This window comes from Mastigoproctus giganteus, chromosome 4, assembly GCF_048544385.1.
Source record: "Mastigoproctus giganteus isolate SK-2022 chromosome 4, ASM4854438v1, whole genome shotgun sequence".
In the NCBI taxonomy this organism is placed as follows: Eukaryota; Metazoa; Arthropoda; class Arachnida; order Uropygi; family Thelyphonidae; genus Mastigoproctus; species Mastigoproctus giganteus.
Genome location: NC_143578.1, coordinates 110,199,086 through 110,226,410, shown reverse-complemented (window position 1 = coordinate 110,226,410; position 27,325 = coordinate 110,199,086). Strand labels below are relative to the sequence as shown.

General features: G+C 34.2%; 1 protein-coding gene across 1 annotated transcript in view; it reads right to left on the bottom strand.

Moving 5' to 3' along the window:
- The window catches only part of unc-13 (protein unc13 homolog), a 1,321,962-nt gene that overhangs the window by 715,728 nt on the left and 578,909 nt on the right, over positions 1-27,325 (bottom strand). Inside the window, exon 18 of the mRNA XM_090372343.1 lies at positions 3,364-3,470. Coding sequence (XP_090228469.1) covers positions 3,364-3,470 — 107 coding nt within the window. The remainder of the gene's footprint in view (positions 1-3,363; positions 3,471-27,325) is intronic.

Here is a 27,325-nt window from a genome sequence, read left to right as displayed (position 1 = left end):
AAGTTGGCTGAATAGGTATGAAAGTAATGTAATCAGTCTCATCATGTTTATGTAATTGGTCTAGTCACAAAAACTAGGTGTGCTAGAGGAAAATCAGCATCGAAAGATCTATCTAGTCCACATATTTTTATTCTGATGAGAAATAGATGTTCATGTTATAAACAGTGTGTTTCACTTTGGCTGCCAGGTCCTGATGGTATTTCTCCACTTGTTCTCAAAACCTACGTCTCATAGCAAACGATGAATTGCCAATAAATGAAATTTGGAATGGACATTGTCTAGAACACTTTTCCTCAACCTTTAGTATATTGTAGAGCACCATTAAGTATTCTCTAATTTAGGCAGAGCACATCAGAACAAATATATATATATATATATATTTTACACTTTACTGTATAAAAAAATTACATTAGTATAAAAATGATCAAAAAACAGATCCTAAATAAGATCTCTCTCCTCTCTTTCTCTACATACAACGCTTGTAAATAAATAATGTAAAAATTTATTCCTCATCACTGAATCTGAAGTTGAGTACTCATGAAGTACCATTTGAGAAACACCAGGCTACACCATGGGATGGAGGAGGGGGGATGTGACACTGAGTTCGGCATCACATACGGTCAGTATGCAAAGTAAATCTCAAGCCATGATTAGTAACACCAATCTGAGATGCACCTACATTAGAAGCAAAACAACGACCCTGCTTTGTTGGTAAAGCTGTTTTATCAAGACAATAGCAAAGGCCCCCAATGTGATTCAGAAGTACTCCCAATTAAAAAGCTTAAATTTTGAAGATGTTTTGTGTATATTTCCAAGTCTTCATCTTTTACTCCCAATTGCCTTCGACCCATTTACCAAAATAAACTGAGTAAAATGACGAGGAATCTCAAAGAACCAGTTGCTTTCTATGTAGCCCCACCAAAAAAAAGATGACACAGAATTGTGATAGCTGAATGGGTAATGGTACTCGCAAAATGCTTAGTTTTGTGAGTACCATTAGTTTTTACACTAATGCAAAAGCAGTAGTGTAACAACTAAATATTCCATGAGTAGCAGTCCACTAAGTAAAATGGCTTCCTCAGAAAATCCATGTCCTGCTCCAGTTAAATCTGCATGATCCCCAGTATTACACCAACTTTGATTTATGGATTCTTGCCAGCACAGAAGTGGATGAAATTTGGCTTGGAATGTTTTCTGGACTGATCCAGCTCATTAAGCAGTGGAGTGAATACAAATAATTGAGAAGTGAGGGAGGGAGGGATCACTTTTACATATCAACAAAGTTTCTCTCAAATGCCCATGTTACTGTTTGGGATGGATTTACAGTAAACTTAATAACTGAATCATTCTTCTTTGAGGAAATTTGAACATTCTATGTGGCAAACATAAAATGTGGTTAATTTCTGACACCATGTGACTCCTCTTGAAGAAAATGTCTGAATGACCAGATCACTGTAAAAAATGCCACTGTCTAGATTCTATAAAATTCCTTATGACTTCTGGTTATCAAATATTCAGTCATTGACTGAGCTGAAGGAAGTGTCACAAGGTATGAATCTTCTTCTTTGGAACCTTTCCTCTTAGCATTCTTCATGACATGTTTCAGGCAAAAGCTGAGTATGCTATACATTTCCAGTATAATTGCAATACAAATGGCTAACACATTGAGCTCTTTCCCCCACCCCAATTTGTCCTGCTTAGCTACATGTGGTTTTTTTTCTTTTTGTTTTAACATAGACTAGATACTGTCTATTCCAAATTTCATTTCTGAAAATTTGTCTGACCTCTGGGCAAAAGTACAGTTTCAAATGCTTATAGTATTGATAACTGCAAATCGTAAACATTGAGATTTTTCCTATTCTTCTTCTTCTTCTCTGAATAATGAATTACTACGTAAAATTAAAATATTATAATCATAATAAAGTAGGAGAAACTGCAGGTGACTGCATATATCTAGTTAAATTTATAATTATTAATTTTTGACACAAAGTTTATTTTTGAAAAAATATATTTTGTGTTCAATTTGACTTGAACTCTGTGTATTCTATATTTTGTTTTAAATATAATCATTTTCATTAAATTCTACTTGTCACATTTGTATCCTAAAACCATGTAAATTAATATGTTGCTAAATTATGAACAAAGTGAAAATTATACCTTACAAGTAGTGTAGTGTATTCACTGCTGCTGCAATAAATTGGAAAACTCCAGCTTTTATATTTCATCTCCCCCCATCATTACAGTAAATATATAATTAAGCAAGCTTGCTTGCAAAAAGTTAAATTGATTCAGATATGCAGATGAAATTTATTAAGGGTCATTTTTGCCCAAGGCTTTGTCCACAGTCACTAAACTAAAATGGCACTTATTGCCACTGACCCATCCTTGAAAATTTCTAAGAACGATAGTGATATAGACATTGTCCACGATCATGATCCACATTTACACTGGCAAATTAAAATTGCATCCACCTGCTGTTTATCTTTGAAATTAAACTTGAATTGCAGTGTAGCTGCAATTCAAGTTTAATTTCAAGCTAGGTGTAAACTGAACTCTGATGTAGACCAATCTAGCTTCTACAATATAAGATAGTGTAATAAGATAGTCTACAATATAAGATATAGTGTAACCATAACTTTAATGTACATTACTTAGCAAATTACATTATAAGACAGTATTAGAAAATTTAACAGTATGGAGAAAAAAAAAAAAAGCCAAATATAAAATAAGCTACTGACTCTTGGAAGTAAACAAAATTACACAAGTGGTTAGAATACTAAAGAATTATAAATTAGAATTTTTTAGTTTAGAATTTGTGAGTTAGAATTCTAAAGAAATCCCTCTCTATATAAGTTAGAATTCTAAAGAATTCTAACTTATACCTTAATATTCTCTATGAATATTTGTGAAGCACAAAAGCCAAAGCTAGAAATTTTGAAAGGCATTACAGTTCACTAAAATGCAATATGATTTGAATATATCAAAAGTTTTCTCAGTTTATATTAGCATTACAGAGAGAGAGAGAGAAAAAAAAAATATATATATATAAAGTGCAATTTCCCCTCTATATATCCCATTAAATTTACTACTGCTGCTACTACTACTACTGTTAACCAAACTAATAAAAATTTGCACTGCACAAATTAAAGTAACATCTTATGAAAGAGGTTTGTAAAAAAAAAAATAATAATAATAAATAAATAAATAAAATAATTAATGAAAACTAATTAAAAGTAACACCTAACTAAAGCATTATCTAATATATTCAATGCAAAAGAGAAGCAACACAGCAAAAATAAGCAGCAGATATAACCCAGAAAAATCCCCAGAGCAAGCCCTCAGGCAGGCATACTGAGGGCATACCTGTGATGGCGATCTTTGCTGACCACTTGGAGGTTCCTTCCAGAATAGCCTGCTCACCCTGCTGCAGAGCATCAACGTGTGTGTCAGCATCAATGGAATATGTCAGCCTGCAACACGATCACAGCAACAGTAAACACATGACTCCATGCTGGCACACAAACACTAGGCACATATACAACCATGGCAGGACCACCCATCATGTTACCTACCAGTTATAGCTATTTTGGCTGACCACTTGGAAGTCCCATCTAAGACACTCTGTTTCACTGCTTTCATATGGCCAGCATGGCTCTTTTTATCGACACCAAACACTTCCCTGTAGCCAGACAGTAATAAATCAGACTTTTGTTAACATTTCAGTAAACTTACAAGATTGCTCCAGGATTATGTTCATTAAAAAAATACATTTAGCGTTTCCATTTAGTGTGTGTGTGTGTGTGTGTGTGTGTGTGTGTGTGTGTGTGTTACAGTAAACTTATATATTATCTAATATCTGATTGAAAAATCCTGAATTTCCTGAAATTACTGTTTTGTTAGCTTATATTCATAACGGCTAGCAAAGCAATAATTTGCAAAATTCAGTTAATAAATGATAGAACAAAAATATATATTATTGTACTGAAAATGATGCTTTAAAAATGATATTAATGTACTTAAAATGATGTTTTACCTAATACTATTATATGAGGAAATTTTAAAAATGGAAACTATCATAAAAAGGAAGTATTTTTAACAATGCTGAATTCAATCTTTTATACTGTATTAGTAAAAGTAACAGAGAAAAGAAAATTTCAAGATTACTCTAAGTCAGCTTTCCAAAACAGTGAACTTCAAGTGGAAATGGATTGTTATAAAAGCAAATAAAACATGAAAAAAGTTAGCATTGTAAACTGCAGAATGGCCCAACTCCAAACTATTGAGTGGAAAAAAAAAAAAAAAAAAAAACATGAAACTAAAATGTTATATGAATATCAGTGCCACAGAATTATTAAGAACAATAAATAAGAGTACAACTGATCACAATTAATTTGGTAATTTTAGGAGCTGGGCTGTTCTGGAGTGAAGATGTTTGGAAGACAGCATAAGTAAATATATGTATACACATTTTAAACAGCCAAAATATATAAGCAGTTAAAGTAAAATATGACAGAATAAAGTGACAGTTGACTACAGAAAAAAAAAAAAAATTTTTATATTAACAATAAAAGAAAACTATCATAACAACACAAACTTAAATCAAGTGTAAATAACATGTTATGTTATTTACACCAATTTATTCCTGGAGTATCTGCCATTTCAAAATTTCTGACCTGAATGTCAGATTTTGAAATGGTGGAAACTTTATTAGATTTGGAGGGGGGGGGGGGGTCATGAAATATTTTTTCAAGCAATGCTGAAGAATTTTTTCATATTACTTTTTAATTAAAAATTAATTTGATAAATGTCATTTACCTGAGGGAGGTTGGGGAAAACACACTACTAAGATATTTGTGATAATAATTTAGTTTCACAGATTGATAATTTTCAGTTTAGAGCCATATTAAATACATTTTAAAAATACTATGGTTTGGGATAGGCATATCTAAGTTTACAAAGTTATATATATATATAATAACATATACATTTGCTTCATAAAAAAATGAAAATTTCATGCCTTTCCACAACCAGGAAAAAGTAGAATAAAATTTGAAAACTAAACCTAACCCATTTATAACCCAAAGACTGGGTCAAACAGAAAAGTAGCAACCATAGTAGGTCTTCTGCAGATGATGATGAGATTACTGTCCTATTACTGTTGCTTATAACTATGCCTACCATATGCTGGCTTAACTACACTGCCAATACCTATAGATAATAACCAAACTAGCTTACTTCAGATAATTCTAATAATCCAGGAAACAAGTTTATATAGCACAAACACTTTTCAAGTGACATTATTTTCAAACAACATACTCTCATCATTTGCTGAATCATCTTTACCTTCCACTTATTCAATAATTACAGATAAGTACTTATGTAATATGCACAAGTAGTTCATCCTTATCTGTATCTATTCACTAAATTTAAGTTTCCTTGATCTTAACTTGAGGATTAATAAGTGGCATCAAGTATGTCAACAAGAATTTCACTCTACTTTTTCTGACTTGACAATTCAGAAATTATTTTGTTATAAAAGCCAATGATAACTGAAAATGACCCAAATGCGTAAGCTTGTTACAATCATCAATAATATGAAAAAACGTTTTTATAAAATAAAAATATAGTAAAAAAAATAACTATAAATCCTTCAAAGTACCATCCTGCTATAATCATCAAATTTTAAACAGAACAAAAATTGACAGTGGTATACAAGCATGTACTTGTAGAAGCGCTTGATGGCAGGCCAAACAATGGGGATGCGGGTTAGGACAAAGGGGGAAGTTATAAGTAGAACATTTTATAAAATAAAAACATAAAAATAAAGAACCAAGTATTAACCATACTCTTCATCAATCTAATGCTAGAACAAAAAGTATGCATGCAGAGGCATGGAACTGAGACACAAGAAATGGAGAGAATTAATGAATATGAAAAAAGGAAAATAGGCAATGAAATCAAGCCAAAAGAGAGCAGAGATTCTTACTCTCTTGCAGAAAAGGTGTCACTGCAGAGTACCCTATAGTACGTGTGCCTTTCTACTTCCTATGGGTAGTATATATCTTTTAAACAAATGGTTGATGAAACTGTCATTTCTTTTCCTTTCATCATCCTTAATCCTTCTGTTTCTTTGTGCACTCTGATGTTTTATATACCAGTGCCATATTTTGTTCACATTTCAAGCCAAAGAAAAAGGAAAGTACAGCTGAATTCTAAAGGCTTCTGTGGCAGTTTTTCAATTTTTTTTTTATTTTTTTTTTTTTGCTTTAAGATTATTATTGTACAATTTTATGTTCTGATATCATTTTTATATTTTTGTAAATCAAAATAAAGTAATATAGAAGTCACAAGTTAAAACTTTTGATTTGTATTTTGAATTGCAGAAAAACTAGACTTATAGGCTCTTCTACCGCTGATTGGAACTAGGTTGTAACAGGATCCCGCCCCACCAATACAGACAAATGAGCCAAAATACAGTGCACAGAAGTGTTATTTGACAAGAATAGTTGAATTATATTTCCATGCTCTCATCTTTGTACTGAGGCAAGAGGATCCTATGCAATTCAGGTTCCTTTATGTATTAACATTAGTCGAATTTTTTGATATTATTATTATTATCATTATTAGTCATATGGTGCAAGGAAGCCTGAGGCTTATGCTGCACCAGCCAAAAAAATTTCCCACGTTACCCTACCCTGAGAGAGAGAGAGAGAGAGAGAGAGAGAGAGTCAGAAGAAGAAGGGAATTACCAAGAAAGCAAGAGAGAGAAGAATGATGATATCCAGCTCAGGACCCTGGGTTTGCCAAGCCCATACTCACACCAGATGTGAGCCCTTGGGGTTAAATTCTAAATATGTTACAGTTAATTTTTTCATTTTATACTTATAATGAACAAAAGAAGAACTAGCATTTGGAATTATCATTATTATTAGCCATATGGTGCAAGGAAGCCTGAGGCTTATGCTGCACCAGCCAAAAAACTAAAATTTTCTGAATTACTCCGAGAGAGAGAGAGAGAGAGAAGTCAAAGGGAATCACCAATAAAAAGAATGATGATATCCAAGCCCATACTTACCAGATGTGAGCCCCTGTCTTAATGCTCTGGATGCTGAGAGGAGAACACCAGCAGAGAATTTGGATATAATTCTAACTGAAAACATGGATGAACATGATTTAATGGAGGTGACATCAGAAATTTCTGAGAGAGAGAGAGAGAGAGAGAGAGAGAGAGAGAGAGAGAGAGAAAGGGGGAGACGAGAAGGATACAGAGTCAGGTGAGTAAAATTACGAAGGCATCAAATCATTTTGAAATCAGTGAAATACCAAGACACCCTATAAAAGATGAGGTTAGTTCTGAAAAGACACCAGAGTCCCAGGAAGAGAAGCCAAAATACACAAGAAACAAGGTATACATGAAAATGAGGATCCCTAAAAATTAGCTCCACACTGTCATCGCTGTCTGGAAGGATTGTGTAACCCCATCAACCTCCTTCGTGATGGGGATAGGGGCTTGTAATTGTTCCCCTTGAACGAGGAATTCCCAGTAAGCATGAGTCATAAGCTCGTGTTGATTACGTCCCTGCCCTTTGTACACACCGCCCGTCACTACTACCGATTGAATGATTTAGTGAGGTCTTCGGACTGGCACTCGGAGCGGCCACCGTGTTGCACCGGCGTGCCGGAAAGATGACCAAACTTGATCATTGAGAGGAAGGAAAAGTCGTAACAAGGTTACGAGACATGAAATATGCAGCTAGTTATAACATAAGTGGGATGCACCAGAGGAACTGCCCTTAGGATATAACATGAGACTGCTTTTGGGAGAAGTCAAGAATATGTAAAACATTGTAATGTCATAAACGATGGTGGAATCCTCTTGGTAGCAATTTTATAGTTATTTAAGAATATTGGCAAATATCAGGGAGTGGCAAGACCAAAGAAAATTGGCCCAAAATTAATCATCTCTGGTGAGAAATACGCATTTAGTCAAAGCTTAATAAAAAGATGGCACTCACATCAATAATCCGTTCTAGTTATATGAATCACAAAACAGTAGTGTGAGAAATCATTGGTTAAACTAAAAAACGATGGTTAAAAATCGTGATAAGGAAGCATGGTTTAAAAAGAGTATTTGAAAAATTTTGCCTAGAGGAGGGGGGTGCACCATATCATCCTCTAGTTTTCTGAAACCATCTGAAATTAAAATTAAAAAAGGATTAAGGCCAATAGTCGAGAATGACGGACCTTCGATGGTTCATCTTCAGTTGACAATAAAAAGAAGAGTGAAAGGGTTGCTGCAGATCTTAAGTACCCAAAATGTTGTGCAGGACACGTGGTAATTTAATTCACGTGAGGTTCCAAATGGTAGACAAGGTAACCGGAAGATTTGTGTTTAAGATGTCAAGATTGGTGTTGAGACAATACCATTCTATTACGAGGGTTTCATACAGGAATTTATAATTTGAATTTAATTTGGCGATGGTTGTTGCTGTATCAAATGAGGGGTTGTGGTTATGAGTGAGTACATGTTAAGACAGTTCAGTATTTCCTTGCTGTGCCCGAAAACTATAGATGTGGTAGTTGGTGCGTGTGTTTGCGATGGTGGATGATCAAAATTTATTAGTAGTGATCCCAACGTAGCATGCGTTATAGTTGATGTTTTTAGTAAATGCGGGTTTCTTTATATTTATTAAAAGGGGCTGCTAACTTATTATAGGTAGAAAAAATTATAGAGATATCAGTGTTAGTGAAGATAAGACGTAATCGTCTAGCGATTTGGCAAGGTAAGGGAGAACAACTCGAATGTTGGACGGGCTGGATTTTTTATAACTGGCTTTAGAAACAGTTAAACTACTAATCTTACTTTTAACAGTTGAAATAATTTGTTGGATTAGCTTCATGGGATATTGTCTGGCTGTAAATTTTTCAGTGAGATATTTTAGTTCGAAAGATAGATCATCCTGTGATTGGAGGTACTTGAAGGCCTTAAAAACTTGGTTGTAAAGAACTGATTTCTTTACACTAAGGGGGTGATGCGAGAGAAAATGTAGGTATTGGCCTGTGTTGGTGTCTTAAGCCTGTTATTTTGCTTATATATGGTTAAATTAAGAAAATTGATTGGGATATTAGTTTCTAGTTCTAAGGTGTATCTCGGGTGTACTGAATTAAAACTGGTAAAAAGATCGTTAATGGTGTTTTGGTCTCCAATTATTAGAACGTCGCCTGGATGTAAAGTTTAATATTTGCCGGAAAAAGGTTGAAGGGTCTGATGTTCGACCGTGGCAAGGTATATCTCAGATATGGGCATTGAGATACCTAGGCCCATAGGGAGTCCGAATATTTGTTCATATATTTGGTCTTGAAAACAGAAGTATCTATCTTTATTTAGTACAGTAATGAGCTCCAGAATGCTGTCAATGTTGAGAGAAATCTGATTCGCAAGTGTATTGTCCAAAGTTAAAAGGTTGCATAGGGCCTGTAAAGTGAAATTGAGGTCTACATTAGTCGTCAACATAGTTTATTTAATCAAATGTCAACCACAACCCCTCAGTTGATACCGTAACAACCATGATCAAATTAAATTCAAATTATAAACTCCTTCTATACGAAACCCTCGTAACAGAATGGTATCGTCTCAACACCAATCTTGATGTCTTAAATACAAAACTTCCGGTTACCTTGGCCACCATTTGGAATCTCACGCGAATTAAATTACCACTGAAACAGGACCAGGGTATGTCTGCCGGGGGCAAAGGTTGATAACGTTGTAGAGCGGATATAATCTTTTAAGGGCACAAAAGGTGATATAATTGTACACGTTGGCACTAATGATATTAAGAGTAGGAGACTGGCAGAATTACTTAACAAGTACACGTCACTGTTGAAAAAAAGCCGTGAATTAGGGTTGAATTTGAAAGTGTCTGCAATTCTGCCGACACGATAGGCGTGAGTATATGATGAGAGCCTTGTCGATCAATTCGGCCCTGGAAAGATTGTGCAAGGCTCAAGGGGTAACATTTTTTTCAGCCTGGTCTGTACTTGTTAACAGGAGAGACTGCTTCTACAGGGATGGGATACACTTAAATACAAAGGGTGCAAGAATATTTGCTGATGCTATCGAGGCAGTGTTAGGTGAGTCGGAAAACTGCTAGCTTGGGGGGATACAAGGACTAACAGATTAACAGTAGCCACTGGCAGAGGTGAAAGTTATTCTTGCACTGCTTCTACTGAAATGAGCAGAAGCCTTGAAAACAAGATGCAGGATATTTCAGAGACTGCTGGGAGTCATTGCGGTACAAGTAAACACATGGGTTGTGTTAGGGTAGCTAAGGATAGGAACAGGTGCATGTATACTTGCGTGTACAACAATGCTAGGAGTTTGGTAAATAAATTTCATGAATTTGAGGTATTGCCCAAAACATCAATGGCAGATATTGTTGGGATATCAGAGACGTGGTGTCACACAGACATAAGGAATACAGAACTGGAATTTGGGAAGTACAACGTCTACAGAAAGGATAGACAGGATAGGAAGGGAGGAGAGGTTATGCTATTAGTTAATAAACACATAAAATCCAAGGAAATGAAGCCAGTCAACATCGCTGGACAGTGCAGTGTCGAGTCAGTTTGGTGTGACATAAGCATTGGGAGATCAAAATTGAGAGTAGGAGTGTGCTGCTATAGGCCTAATGACTCTGATGAGTATAATAAGAAACTGTACAGGAAAATAGAGTGGGCCAGTAAATCAGAGAGTCTTATAATGGGGGATTTTAATTTCCCAGATACTGATTGGAATTTGTGGGTTGGTCACTCACACACTAGCAAGGCTTTTGTGGATTTATTGGATGATTGTTTTCTACATCAGCATGTTCGGGAGGCAAATAGAGGGAGTAATACTCTTGATTTGATTATCAGTAGTGATTCATCATGCATTAAGAATCTGCAGATAAAGGAACCACTAGGTGGCAGTGATCGCAGTGTGCTGAAGTGGGATTTACTCAAAGAGGTAACTACCATCAGGGGTAAAGGGAAGGGTTTTTGCTTTCGTAAAGGAGACTACAATGGTCTAAGACAGTATTTAAATTCTATACAGTGAGACCAACTGTTGATGTTACCAACAGCAAATTCAAAATGAGAAGCATTCAAAGAACTTATCTTGGAAGCTACTAGGCTTTACATACCACAACTAAGAAATAGTTCAAAGTTTAGGCCTAAATGGATGTCAGATGAACTAATGAGACATATGGCAGAGAAGAAAAATGCATGGGATACATATAAATTAACACGTGACACAGAAGCCTATGATAGATATAAGTTGATCTGTAACCAAGTTACAAAGGAGGTTAGGCAGGCAAAGGCAGATTACGAGAAATCTTTGGCAAGGGATGCAAAGAAAAACAGCAAAACGTTCTTTACTTATGTAAACTCTAGAAGGAAGAGGATGAATCAGATTGGTCCACTTGATATCAATGGTTCAACTGTTGATGATCCTGCTGAGGTAGCTAACAAACTAAATGAATATTTTGCATCGACATTCACACATGAGGAGTTATTCAGCGAGGGGAATGCTAGAGGTATATTCAACTCTGGCGGTAAGCTAGATAATCTTGTAATAACTGAGAGTAAAGTGGAGGAGAAATTGTTGAAGATAAACACAAGAAAGGCACCTGGGTTGGATGGGATCTATCCAGTTATATTAAAGGAGGCAGCAAAGGCAGTAAGCAAACTCTTAGCCATAATTATCAGAGCTTCCTTGGACTCAGGGGAGGTACCCATAGACTGGAGATGTGCAAATGTGACCCCAATTCACAAAGGAGGATCAAAGGCTGACACAAGTAATTATAGACCTGTGAGTTTAACTTCTGTTCCAGTAAAATTAATGGAGGCACTGTTTAAAGAAGCACTGCAGGATCATCTAGACCAGACTTCAGTTATAGCACGGACATAGCATGGTTTTGTTAAGGGGAAGTCTTGCCTGACCAATTTGATTGGATACTATGATGCAGTCACAAATGAACTGGATGCAGGGAATAACTTTGTTATTATATATTTGGATCTTAGAAAGGCTTTTGATACTGTTGCACATGGAAGACTGCTGCACAAATTGGAGCAGTGTGGCATTGGAGCGAAATTGCTGCTTTTCTGTATTTATAAATAATATTGATGATGGTACATCAAGCTTAATGTCCAAGTTTGCAGACGATACAAAGGTTGACAGGGTTGTTAAGGACACTACTGGCACTATGCTGCTGTAACAGGATCTGGAAAGGTTGAGCAGATGGGCTGAGAGGTGGCAAATGAAGTTTAACATTGACAAATGTAAAGTACTACATATAGGAAACAGCAACCCGAGAGCAACATATCAACTCGGTGGTACTACACTGACAGTGGTAGAGAATGAAAAGGACATGGGGGTAATTGTGCAGTGAGATATGAAGTCTTCTGAGCAGTGCAGACAGTCTGCAAGAGTAGCTCATGGTGTTTTGTCAATGATATACAGGAATTTTTCTAGCAGGGATAAGGAGGTGATTATTCCCTTGTATAAGGGAATGGTCAGGCCACACCTTGAGTACTGTATACAGGTCTGGAGGCCTTATTTCAAGAAGGATGTAGAGCTGTTGGAACACATACTAAGAAGGGAACAAGATTACTGAATGGAACAAAGGGTTGCTCTTACGAAGAAAGGCTTAAAGTTTGCAGATCACAGTGTCTGGAGACGAGGCACCTGCAAGGTGATCTGATTGAGGTGTATAAAGCGTTGAATGTTTTGAGCATGATCAATGTTGATGGGATTCTTCCTCTCTCTCAGAATAATCACCTGAGAGGGCATAAATTCAAATTGAGGAAAGACACTGGTAGGATAGATGTGCGGAAGTTTGCCTTTAGCCAGCTGGTGGTTGATTGGTGGAGCAGACTTCCATCTTTTGTTGTGGAAGTTGATAGCATAAATAAATTTAAGGCTGATCTGGACAGTTATTTGAAATGAACGGAGGGGTGAAATGGGAGCAGTTCCCCCCCCCCTTTGGCCTGATGCTGCATAAGCTTGCTTTCTTGCATCGTATACCTCTACTAATGTTAATTGTTATTCCATTAATATATCTATTGGACCAATTCAGTTGAGGACAAACTGAATGGGTATTCCACATCTATATTCACAAGTGAGGAATTTTTTTAGGGATGGGGGATACCAGAAGTGAGTGAAATTTAGGTGGGGAGCAGAATAAATTTGTGATAATAGATGGGATGATGAAGAAACTGTTGAAACCAAATATAAAAAAGCCTCCTGAGGAGGAAGGGATCGATCTATTTATATTAAAGGAGGCAGCAAAAGATTTAAGCAAACCTTAAAGCACGATTACAAGAAGATCCCTGGATTCTGGGGATGTCACTATAGACTGGAGATGTGCAAATGTAAACCCCAATTCATAAAGGGGAATCAAAGGAGAAATTATAGATCTGTTAGCTTGACTTCTGGTTCAGGGAAAATAATAGAGTCACTGGTTAAAGAAGAAATGCAGGACCATTACAAAGGAATGCAGTTATACTGCAGTCACAGCATGGATTTATTAAAGGGATACAGTAATAAAAAACAACTGTATGCAAAAAATGATACAGTAATAAAAGAACTGTAAGCAAAAAATAATTTTGACATCGTAAACTTAGATTTCAGAAACCTTTTGATATTGTTGCTAGTTAACAGGCAAAATGTCATCTTGCCTGTTAACTACTAAATTATAACTTATACTATTTTATTAATATATTGGACCTTGTTAAACAGGTAGATGACAACAGAAACAGATAGCTCTGTTAATTATTGGTGGGATATATTGAGAGAGTTAGCCCTTGAAAAAGTCCCTTTCAATGTATCTATGTACCTATAATTAACATTTTTTTATTTTTACATTGTATTGCTAATTAATTCTTTCCAGGGTTTGCTATGGGAGCCAGCATAGGCGATTATATAGTTCATTAAGTGGTTTTGATCTACAGGTCTATTGTTGTCTGCATGTTGATATACATATTTTTGTACTCATATACACGAGTAGATTCGGTTTTTTACATTTTTGGCCTTTACTACAATAACTAACTTATTGACCTATTAAATAGTACGTATTTATTTTACAGTGTACAGTATATAATAACCTTATTCTTTATATAGAGGTAGTAAGTAAACATCAATTATAGATCACCACAAAAGTAAAAAGATACTGTACACCTTTTTGTAATGAAATAAACATATAAATTTAAAAATAATAAGTTTAAGTAACTTAAACTCAAATTACGTGGCACCCCTGGAATGTTGTTACAGTACCCTGGTTGAAAACCACTGCACTAATGGAACATACTACACACACTACTCATTCCTGGCTCATGTCTTATTTTACGGTCAGTCGTGTCCAATGTAATCGACTGCAGTAGAATGGCTGTTGCATACCCAATAACATACCAAAGATTTTGAGGTCACAGAAGATTTCATTGATGAAATATCTGCATTTTGAAATATCCACATTTTTTTTGTTTCACTGTACTGAATTGCTGCAAGTGGTGTCTTCATGGTATAGCTTTTCCATTATAACAATGGAAAAGCTTTCAAACATTGCTGTTAGTATCAATGAAGAGGCACCATTCAGATGTAATTTGTACTTGTGACACTTCTCTAAAATCTTTCCCTAATGATATCACAACAGAGCTGATCATTTACTGGAAAAAAGGCTGTCAAAACTTGGTTTCTTTTATGATAGTGAGACACTTTGACATTCTTCTTAACCAAGTGTTTCTACTTTAGTCTTGAGGCAAAAAGTTTTATCCTTGGAGAAGGCTAGATCTCTAATGAGATCATTCAACTCATCTTGGAAAAGCAGCTCCAGCTGCAATGTCTGTTTTTCACGTATGTACTCAGTTTGCATGTCACAAAGAAATGTAAATGATGGCAGTATTGAAAATGCAGAATAAAGAGTTGTAGAATAATAATGACCAACAGCATTGCCATTTCTGGGCTTTAAGGCATCTAAATTGTTCAATAAGGTTTGTAAATCAATAAAATGCCAAGCTTTTTTTTTTTTTTTTTTTTTTTATATAGACTTTATGATATCATACCACAAAAGTCAAACATTCACATTCATGCTTTCCACTATATTTTAATAATATTCAATGAAGTGTTGTAATGATAAAAAATATATTATACTATTTATATAGATGATTAAAAATCAAGTAGAAAACAAAATTATATTACGATATTTGTGATATATATTTTACATTTTAAAAAAAATATTCATTTAACACATCCAAATTCAACTGAATGACAAATATTATTAAATCAAAACCCCTTTAAAGAGTATCATTACATATTTGAGATAATTATTTATTTTCAATCCATTGGCTTGCCCTATCTCCTACTCCCCCACAACAATAAAAGGTTTTTTCCATAATGTGCAACTTGCTTATAACAAGTAAGATATATACAAATTCCCAGAATACTGTAAAAAAGCAAGCTATTATTAGCAATCACTTAATAATTTTAAGCCGAATCATGATTTTAAACCCTGACAGAGAAATTATTAACAAAAAAAATATCAAGTTGGTGACAAAACCTAAAAACCAAGATAAATAATAAAAATTTATATTCGGAACTGCTAGCTAAGGTCTACACAATCTGTAATGGAATTTGTGGAACCATTTTCTTCAATGAATATTAAATTGAACAAACAAAAATTAATCTCTGGTAGGAGAGTAAAAAAAATATCTGTTTGCATCAAGTAAGATTTAATTCAGGAAGAAAAATAGCATATTATTAAGAAGATATGATAACATACATCTCCAAGAAGATGAATCCTCATTAATCCTCTTTAGGACAACATGTGGATATTGATCTAATTTCTAAAATAAATCTAAGTCCAAACTAGTTTCCATAACTGGAACAAAAAACATGACAAGAAAAATATAACATAGAGAAGCATTTATTATCATATTATTTCAATATCTGTTCAATTATTTATATTTCTGTATATCCCCATTTCTTCACTCAGCCAGAGTTTAACTGTATTGATTAAATCTTCAATAGTTCTCAAAAAAAAAAAAAAAAAAAAAAAAAAAAAAGAGTCGGTAGCATAATTTTTAATGAATTAAATTAATTAAAAGCTTAGTTTAGAGCGAAGAAGATACAAAATTACATTGGCACACAAAACAAATTCTATTATTTTGTGTGCTAATGCATCTTCATTGAATGTAGATAAGAAAAGCAATGGTTTGCAACATAAGCAAACATCTCAGTACTTCTATCAAAAAAGCTTATTGCTACGTATTTGTAACATGAACTAGCTGCAATTTCTATGATGATTACAGACCCTTCATTGCTGGACAACCAGCCATATATTCATGAAAGCCTAGAAACCTCACTGGTGATTTAATGACTAACCTTTAGCATCTCTCATATTTCCAAAATATGAGAGATGCCAAAAGGCATGTATTCATAGTCATATATTTTATGAGCAGGGGTTCTCAAACTTTTTTTGCTGTGATACCACTGAAATTTAGCAATTTCAATGTACCACCAATAACTATTTTTCTTTTGTATTTTTCTAAATTCAAAAATTCTATTTTTCTAAATTTACTTGGTAACTACTAAGTTTAGTTTTTGAAAGAAAATGTACATAAACTTGTTCAGTTGAGAGCTAAGTAAAATTAAAATGAAGCCAAAACTAGTGTATCCAAAATATTAACAAGTAAATAATTATGATTAAAAAAAAAAAAAAAAACACTGATAAATACAGCTACAATAAAACTTAAACCAGATTGTGCAAAATATTAATCAAGTATATAATTATTAACCTGGCAGTGGTGGCACCCCATTTGTAGAAAAAATGTTTTTGGAAAACATTTTTTTGTAAATTTAGACTTGAACAATGCCAATATATCATCTTTTCTTAACTTATTTGCTTATCATATATAACTTTGTAAGTTTAACATATTCATACATTAAAATTTTTAAAACTAGCTATATGTTTTGCAACTTTTCTCATAAAAAAAAATAATAAAAAAATAATTTGTTAAAAATTATAAAAAAATTTTTTATGCAGAAGTAACAGTCTCTTAGTCTCCTCCATTTTCTAATTTCAATGGCTGTTAAGTTGGTGAACAAACCATACATAATTTCTGCTTATTATCTATATAAATATTATTAATTTTTGTAAAAAAAAATTAGGTATTTTTTTGTAAAAATAATAATTGTAAAAATAGTAATTAGGTTCCTATAAAATGTCGTGCTGTGCAAAACCGTGTTATAAGGGACAAAAAAAAAAAGTACAAAAGAGGGAGGTTATGCTCCAAAAGCTAACAAAAATACACTATTTTGTTAACAAAACTAACAAAAATACACCATTCTATATTAGGTGTATCTTCTGCTCTCTTTAACAAAAATCTTTGTGAATTTCATTATATGGAACTAAGCATTTTTGAAGCTCCCTTTTGAACTTTGGGCTCCTTTCATTCAAGAAACTGCATTCAAAAAATAAGATTCTAATTGCTTGGCTAACTTTATGCCTTCTTTTTAGTGTAAAATTTGGAAGTTTAGAATTTTCATCTGCGCTATCATTCTTTGAATTGATTTGGTTTTACCTTCGATGGCATTTCCACCAAATCCGCTTTGCCAGCCTCTTTTTCTACTAGCAATTCTTGAATGTCTTTAGTAATCATATACTTTTTTTTTTTATGAGAATCAGCAACTAAGGCCATGTTACTCTATGAATATTACCTCTAAATTGTGTGTGTCCTGAGGTCAATTTTCTGTTTTGCTAGACGAAAAACCCGAGTTTCTGGAAAAAAAAAAAAAAAAACCATGCTACCCTTGCCTGAGTCCAACTAACTCAGCCATGTTGTGAAAAAGACCCATAAAAATTCCTCCCGTCATCGACGGGATTCGAAGTCAGGTCTTTTCTACCCAGTGTGGGGAGAAGGGCAATTCTATCAACTGTGCTACCCACGAGGGCTTCAGTAGTCATATCATCAAAACCTTCCCCTCCTACTGAAGTAGCGCGTTCTACTATCGCACTCATTCCGTTTTCTGCTGGTTCAACCATATTTCCTGAATGAACTGACTGTAGCCATACATTTTTCCACCTGCATTTAACGTTGACAGTTTTACTTCCTTCAGCAATAAAGCTATGATTCTGATACAGTCCACCACAATTCAGATATGTTTCTTCAATAGATTCGGAATCATTTTTTTCCAAAATCCATTGCAACGATTTTCTAATGTAGATTTAAAGGTGGATATAATGCCTTGATCTAATGGCTGAATGAAAGAAGTATTAACCTAGTACAACTGTGGTGGTAGGAACATAACTTCAACGTCTGGATGACTTCAATCTATTGGATGGCCTGGTGTGCTATCCAATAGTAATAAAACTTTGAAATCTAGATTTTTCCACAAGTTCAATAGCACAGAACGTAACACGGGGATTTCCCAACAAAATAAAATACAGACTTTCTCAATAATTTTTTTTTTGACTAGCGAGTCAACAGCGGAGATTCAATTACATCCAACATAATAGCAGGGTTTCCCCCACACAAAAGCTCAAAAATACCCCGTTATGCGAGGTTTATCGAAATTCTCTAACCGAGTTAGAGCAAACCAGTTCATCTTTCTCATTTGTTGTTAACAATTCTGGTAAGTTGTCTTCAACAGAAAAGGATTTTGGTTGGTTTGGATTTTTTTTTTTTTTTAAGGAGCATTAGCAAACTAAGGCCATATTGCTCCGGGATATGCTGTGGTCATTCCCTGACCTTTTCGCATCCTCTGTATTTGGTGGTAACGGGCTCGAACCCCGGTCTAATCAAGAAGCGCAGGCTACGCACTGCTGCTCCTTCCCACCTGGCTACGGAGGCGCCAACAGAAAAGGAAACCCTGATCCAAGTTCTAATGTCAGATTTTATGGAGAGTACTTACTGAAGTTTGCAATTAAGCTATCACAATGTTCCTTTATATTGACTGCCAGTTCAGGGTTCAGTTGAATTTCATTTTCACCAATAAAACTGACCAAATGTGGAAAGGAAGTAATTACCCACTTTCTGCTTCTCTAATAACAAAATAGTTTTTTTCTGAAAGTTTTTATTTTGTTGTGGATGGAGAATGAGATAGCATGGAAATCCTGTTGGCATTAAGCTCACTGAGATGCCGAAATATATTGGCCAAGCCAGGCAAATTTCATCAAGTTTGAAATGGTTTCAGAGAAAAATTTGCACTTCTGAAGAAGTTCAAATAGGTGTCTTAATACATTTCTCCCATTGTTTAGCAGCTACACATTTCATCTCAATGAATGCTATATTGAACAAATTTAGGATCAGGAACAACAACTCTACTGTGTTTGTCCATTCTATGCCATGAACCTTCATAAATGTTTATTTGTTTTATTTTTTTTTTAGAAGTGTCATTTGAAGTAGCACAGCCAAGCGATGATTCACAAAACAGTAACTCTTCTTTCACTGACTCTTCATCTTCAAATCTTATACAAGTAAGATGAGTCATGTTGCTAACATCACTATTTTTATCCAATTGAATAGAATAACATTTACTAGCCTTAACTTTTTCAATTAACTGTTACTTAATTTGAAGCTATGTGAAATTCATCGTGGTACAGTGTCCTAGGATACTGGAACTGATTCAAGTTGTTTTGCTACTTTTTCTCCCAAAACCCAACTGGCCATATCTTTAACTGATGATAGCAGTAAATGATTCTCCAATTGTGAGGTTTTCCTGCTTTAACTATTCTTAAACTAACTTCTAAGAAGCCTTTACAGCCTTCACATTAACTCCTGAAAATTACATTATTTGGTCTTTAATAACTGACAAATTGGACAGTTTTTTTCAGAACTATTTGAAAGGTTTAAGATTTAAATCCCAATGCTTGATTTTGAAATGATGCATAAGAAGGGAAGGTTTCATTGAATGCTTTGATGTTTTGTAACAAATCATACACCCAGGAAAATAGGCATGCTTTCTTTTCCAGTGTACGTATGTAAAATCAAAAGATAAACAGAAAGGATTATACTTCCTTATATACATACAGTTTTTTTGCTGGGTGTTGACTGGCTGCATTTCAAAGTCCTTGAATGACTGGCTGCATGTCAAAGTGCTGGCTTCCAGTGGCAAACAATCAGTACTTTTTGAACTAACAGTCATGTTATTCTCTTGAGGTCTTTTTAAAGACCCAGATTTTAACCAGTTATCCATGTTACAATTTTCAATATACAAAATAACTTTTACAACTTTAATTAAAAGTGAAAGGAAAATCAAATTGCTTAAAAATACTAAATATACATGCCCATGCCCGTCTGCTTTGTAACTGTGGCTGTTAGGACTTTTTTACACAATGAAAAAAAAGAAAAAAAAGGGAAAAGGAAAAAAAAAAAAAAGAAAAAAAAAAAGAAAGAAAAAAAAAAAGAAAAAAAAAAAAGAAAGAAAAAAAAAAGGTGCTGAAGGAGCCACAAATTAGAAAAATGTAATAAAAAACAAAATCATATTAACAAAATATTGGTTAACAGTTATTACTAGAAACAGAACGAAAACACTGTCTATATCTGAGTGATTTCTGGGAGTTTATATAACTTTATATTCATTATATAATTAATACGATTCAATATATAATTAATGCAAATTGATTTTATTTGCATGTTATAATATAGTAGTGTGAGCAAAATACAAACAAAATAATCTACCATTTTGTGTAAAATGTATATTATTTTGGATAAAAAAAAAAAAAAAAAAGGATGGAGAAAGCTAAAATCTTATTTAAAAAAAGGTTTTCTGCATATTAGTAGATATATGTTGCTTGTGTTTTTTTTTTATTTGATTCAAAATTTTTATCCTTTTTTATATTGCAATTTTTTTTATTAAGGCTGTGTACCAGTAAATAATGGTTAGTGTACCAATAGTGGTACACATACCACATTTTATCAAAGGCAAACGTGAAATAAAAAAAAAAAAAAAAAAAACTTGCATACAAGACATTATAAAATTCATATTGTGATTTCATTCCGAAGTTGCCTTGCTTTCTTTTTTTGCAGTATTGGCATCAAATGAATATCAGTTCCAGAGGAGAAGTATACCATTTTATTCTCAGTTAAGTCCTAGTGTTACCATACATGCTATACTATTTTGGAGACTGTTGTCTCCTCACCATTGGCAGGTAGGTATCCTGAGTGTAAGAACTAACAATCTAGTTGTTGAGGCACAATATCGCACATTGTGAGGGGATTACAACATGAGATTACTGGCAGTATTGGCAAGTGATGCAACAAAGAAAGCTTATACAGCATTAACCAGAAAAAAATAACCCACCTTGTCTTTCCAACTTCTCTAATATTTTGTCGATTTTTTCTTAAATTTATTCAAACTACCCACCCACCCACTTCCACAACAACAGATGGAAGTTTGTTCTAGAAATCAATCACTCTCTGGATGAAAGCAAATTTTCATATATCTACAACCATTCATTTTCAATTTATGACCCCTTATATGTGTTGTCTGAGAAAAAGTAAGAATGCCATCAGCATTTAGTTTACTCAATCCATTTAAAGCCTTAAAATACTTTGATTAGGTCTCATTAGACGTGCCTATTTCAAAGCACTATAATTTTCAGAACTGAAATCTTTAGTATGGAAATGCTTTTTATTGAATGAAAACAATTCCTTTAACTATATTTATGTGGATAAAATATTTCAACACCAATAATACACAAAGTGCATTCAAGTTTATTTCTTCAAAAGTACACAAGATACAGAGGTGATGCTTGTCTCATTTTCAACACAGTTTCCTAGAAGCTGGACACCCTTTTTGCACGTCTGTCCTTCCAAGATGTGAAGGCTGTGGCAAACTTTCTTTGGAGGTATGTTTGGCCCACTGGAAAATGGCAGAATTAGATGCTTGTCAGCTAGGAAACCTTCTGCCATGAAGAGCATCCTTCATTGTTGGGAACAAGCAAAAGTCATTAGGTGCAAGGTCAGGCAAGTATGGAGGTTGTGGGATAACCTCAATATTGTTTTCTTTAAAAAAATTGTGCACATTTCCAAAACAATCGGCGAAGCCTTGTCCTGATGGAAGCAAATGTGATTCACCCTGTGTAGATGTTTTTTCTTAAGTGCTGGGAGGAACTTTTTTTTTTTTTTTTCCAGAACTTCTTCATATGAGTTTCTTGTCAATGTGCAAGGATTATTCCATCAATACCTAAGACAACAGCAACCATTATTTTCTCTGCACTTGCAGCAACATGGAAACTTTTGGGTAGCGGTGAATCACTGTGCTTCCATTGGGCAGACTGGCATTTTGTTTGACAATTGAGGAAAAGAAAGATCCATTCACTGTAGCATCTAGAGTGAGCACTAATTCACACAAGTTGACACAATTCTCTTTCTGTTTCTGGAGGAACTGCCCAGGAACTCACAGAGCTCAATCTGAGAACTTTGTGGAGTATGGTATTCATGGATCCAAAGAAATGGCTGAAGTTGTTGCAATTTCATCCACTGTTGATCTTCTGTCACCCAAAACCATTTCTTTAACACCAGTGAATGTTAGCCTCGATATGACTAGTTCAACATCTTGGTTTGCATATTTCATTCTCATAGGACACCTGTTCTTTGCGAAACTTACCTACCCAGCTACGAACATTTTTCACATTCATAAGGCCTACACAAGACAAACTTCTCACATTTCCCAATGAATTTCAATTGTACTTTCTTCCATGAAATGCAAAAATTATAGATACAATTATCTATAATTGTACCTATAATTTTTATCTATTATAGATACAATTCCAAACTTCTTTCAGAGAGGTTTCATAAACACCTTGTAAAAGAAGTAAAATCATACAAAAGGTAATTTGTATGATTTTACTCGCAAAAAAACGGATTAAATGATTAAAACATTAAGGCACTGTTACCGTTACATAAATGCCACAGTCATCACAACCTATGGATCAGCAGGTCATACTTAAGGAAACAAACAATGTTACTTTTTTTCCCCTCTTCTGTGATCCTAACAGTGAGCAAGACACACAAGGAGAAAAGAGGGGAAAACATTCAAAACAATAACATACAAAATGTGCTATTTCCAAATGGGCACAAGTGGGAATGAAGAAAAGTACAATAGTAAGCATATGAAATAAGTTATTAAATGATGACTGTCCTCACTGATTAAAACAATCAGAGGTGTCAAAACGTACTGCATAGATGGATAACCTGCAATTGCCTGGATAACATATTCACTATATTTCAAATATATGAATATCCCTCCTTATGCCCTTATTTAAAATCGGAAAAGAGATAATTGGATGGTGCAAAAAGGGAATAAATGATAAATTCCTGCTTCATTCATTTTTCTGAGTTTTAAACAAAGGCATACAGGAGATAATATCTCCTATGCCTGCAAGGTTGCTTGGATAATGTATTCACTACATTCAGAGTGCCTAATACATAATAACCTCAGTCATAACAGAAAAAATCTACAAATGCAGTAACTGGGCATGTTTTGATCAAAGGAATTATGTTAATGGATATAATTAATATATCAAAGTGGTAACAGTGTAAAATGTGCTGATATTTTAGACTTTTACTAGTACAAATTGGTAAATCCTAGGATTTACTGGATTTTGGGCTTTTACAGTACCATATATATATATACAGGTCATCACTAATCCGGCAGCGTTGGAACCTGTGGGGTGCTGGATCACCAGTGGTTATTTTACCCAACAGCTAACCACATCTTCTACCTTTAACACGTTGACTGCCAAGATAATTTAAGAAAAAAATTCCCCAGGGGCCAAAAAATATTTAGGAAATAATTTGATTAGTAATTCTAAAATAAATATTGTAACGTCAGTGTTGTTGTTTTTTCGGTTAAAATATATAAAAAAAAGCATTTTTTTATGTCACATATATGTTTTTGTAACTAAAGTATGTTGGTTACTTTATTTCTTGAGAAGCCGTGTCAGCCACATACGTGTGACGCTATTATGGCATACATATGAAGGTCGTTTATGATTAGTTTATTGCGAGTGCTGCAATAAAACTAATTACGATAAAATAAACTCTCAAATGTTGCAATAAGTTTGTCAGTATTGTTAGAGATTTTGTTAAAACAAGTTCGTTAGTGTGCTGTATTATCCATCATATTGTGTTGCGCTTTTCCGCAAGTTTGTACAAGTCTGATGTAAAAAAAAAAAAAAAAAATCTAAAAAGGAATGGCTAAAAGAAAATTACTAACATAAGAGGAACTGAGAGAAATTGCTGAAATTTACAGCACAGTTAAACTTCTCACAGACAAACCGCTGTCGAGTTTTTTCAGAAGTTCAACTTTATCTGTTATGGACAATGTACAGTGTTTGTGCTTTACACCACAAGAGGCACTTCCTTTATGCATTGGAACCATGGCTGGGGCTAAATGTGAGCAGGTTATAATAATAAATGCAGAAAAACAAGTGGCAATTGCTTGCCAGTGTTTTCGAGTTCGCGCCAACAGCTGATGCTGCAACCAACGCCACCAAAACAGTAGTGGCAAGTCGGTGCGCTGACCTGGAAAATTTGAAATTACGTTCGCAGAAATTATGTCCGAATTAGCCGTGGAACAGGATTATCGATGGCCAGATTAATGATGGTCGACCTGTATTTCAATAATGTTTGAAATTGTTTAAAACTGAATATTTCATAATAAAAAATTAAAAATAAAAAGCTAAAGAATATTCCTCTACATGAGGCTTGAAATATAAAATATTAAATTGATAATTAAGTAATAATAAAAATAATGCGAGCAGCATGGCAAGACAGAAGAGCAAAAATAATCAAAATTAAACTTAATGATCAAACCAACAGGGAGGGAAGAGAAGGTTAACAAGAACAAAAATATTGGAGCAGAAACTCTCCAAGATAATCTAGAAAATCAAAATGCAAAGAGAATAAAATAATAATCAATTAAACAGAAATTTCACGGCACCCCCTCTGACCACTACCAAGGTGGTCAGAGGGGGGGCCATTTGGCACCACCAAGTCCACCAACTAAAATAAAATAAAACAAAATTAAACCAAAAATATATACATACATACATCCCTAAATTTGAGAAAGAAGTAGTAGTAATAGTGGCATGTGATGCAAGAAAGCAAGCATATGAGCTTATGCATCAGCCAAAAAAAAAAAAAAAAAAAATTTTTTTTTTACACAACCATTCCCTCTAAATGTTTGTCCAGTTCCTCCTTAAATTTATTTAACCTATCAACTTCCACAACAGATGGAAATTTGTTCCAGCAATTAACCACCCTCTAGCTAAAGGCAAATTTCCGCACATCTATTCTACATCTCTCTTCCCTCAATTTGAATTTATGCCCGCTTAGGTTCGTAATCTGAGCAAGTGGAAGAATCCCATCAGAATTCAGCATATTCAACCCATTCAAGGCCTTATACACTTCAATTGGATCACCTTGCAGGGGTGTCTAGTCTCCAGATGCTGCAATTTGCAGAAATTAAGACTCTCTTGGTAAGAGAATCCCTTCATTCCTGTCACCAATCTTGTTGCCCTTCTCTGTACACGCTCAAGCAAATCTACATCTTTCTTCAAATGAGGCCTGCAGACCTGTAGGCAGTACTCAAGGTGTAGCCTGACCATTGCCTTATACAGAGGGATAATCACCTCATTTTCCCTGCTAGCAAAATTCCTATATATCATTGACAAAACCCCATGACCTGCCTTTCAGCCTGTCTGCATTGCTCAGAAAACTTCTTATCTGACTGCACAATTACTCCCAGGTCTTTTTCATTTTCTACCACCTTAAATGATAGAAAATTAAACCACACAGTTAGTACATTCCTGGGGTTACTTCTACCCATATGCAGTTCTTTGCATTTGTCAAATGCAAAGCTTTTATGCAATTTCACCAAAAGCAGTGTACATATATTTAAAAGAATGCAACTTGTACCTTTTTAATAACATTTGTCAAATTAATGCATGAATTTTTTGTTTTGACTAGAGATTTGTATCTGCTTATATATAAATGTAAACAGGTGATGTTTACATTTATATATAAGCAAAAATCATGTAATTTATATAAATTACATGATTTTTGCAGAGATCAATTCTGATATACTTATCCAGATGTAAATGAAACCACAGTTGTATACAGCTGTGGTTTCATTTACATGTAAACAGCTGTGCAGTTGTAAACATAACTACAGTTGTACACATCTATGAAGCTTTCCTGTAAAACTGCATGGAATCAGAGCTCCTTAGACTTTTTTGGCATGTTTCATATTTCTGTATTCAACTCACAGCTAGGATGTCAGCTCTTATTGTGCATGAAGTACTGAGGCAATAAACACACCAAGCTGAATAGTGTAATCTGGGACTTCTGTTTCCTGACTTATGCATATTGAATAACATACAGCACAGAAATCAGGGTCTCCAGCTAATTACTTGAATACTTTACATGGAATGACCCAAGTTAACTTTCTGGATGAATCTAAAAATAATTGGTTTAAACTCCTTGTCCATTAAAAGATCTTTCAGTATGTAATGGTGGTAAATAGAAGAATGGGAAACAGAAAAAAAAAAAAAAAATCCACCACACACACATCAGTCATTATCAAAGACAAAGTATAGAATTCAGAAGTGCTGAACTTCTAAATTGAATAGTGCTGCAATTTCTAAATTGGTCTTCAGCTCTTAAAATATAGGAAGCTAGCGTAACTGACCTAATCTCAGTGAGGCCAAGAATACTTCTTCATGCCACATTTTACAAAGAATACCATACAATATAGAGATCTGTGGTTTGATACAATATAATCTATGTTCTCCTTACTGGTTCCAGAATAATTGCAGTATCATATTATTTTTGTAGTATACGTGTTGGATTTTTTGTTGCAATCAGTTTATGAAACTGGTTGATTTTAGATGTCAGAACACTGCTGACTGCCAAGCCTTATTGCCAGTTTCATTTTCTTTGATCCCATTGTGAAATTATATGGAATTTCACAGAAAACTAACAGTTTTGGTGTTTGGTATAACTTATAATGTAATTAAAGAGTCTGTACACAACATCAATGTGATATTGTTTATTCATAAAATAGCTTAAAGCAAGCTATACAGCTGCTATAATTTTCTGCTAATATGGTACACTTGGGAATCATATGGGATGATACACAGTCTTGGAAAAATGCTATAGAATGCACAATGAAAGAGTGATTTCAACACAGTGATGTAGTCATTATACAGAATATTAGGAACAAAGAATTTGATGTAACTGTCAAAATACTTCCTCAGTTGACATGAGAAGCAAAATGTATGGAATA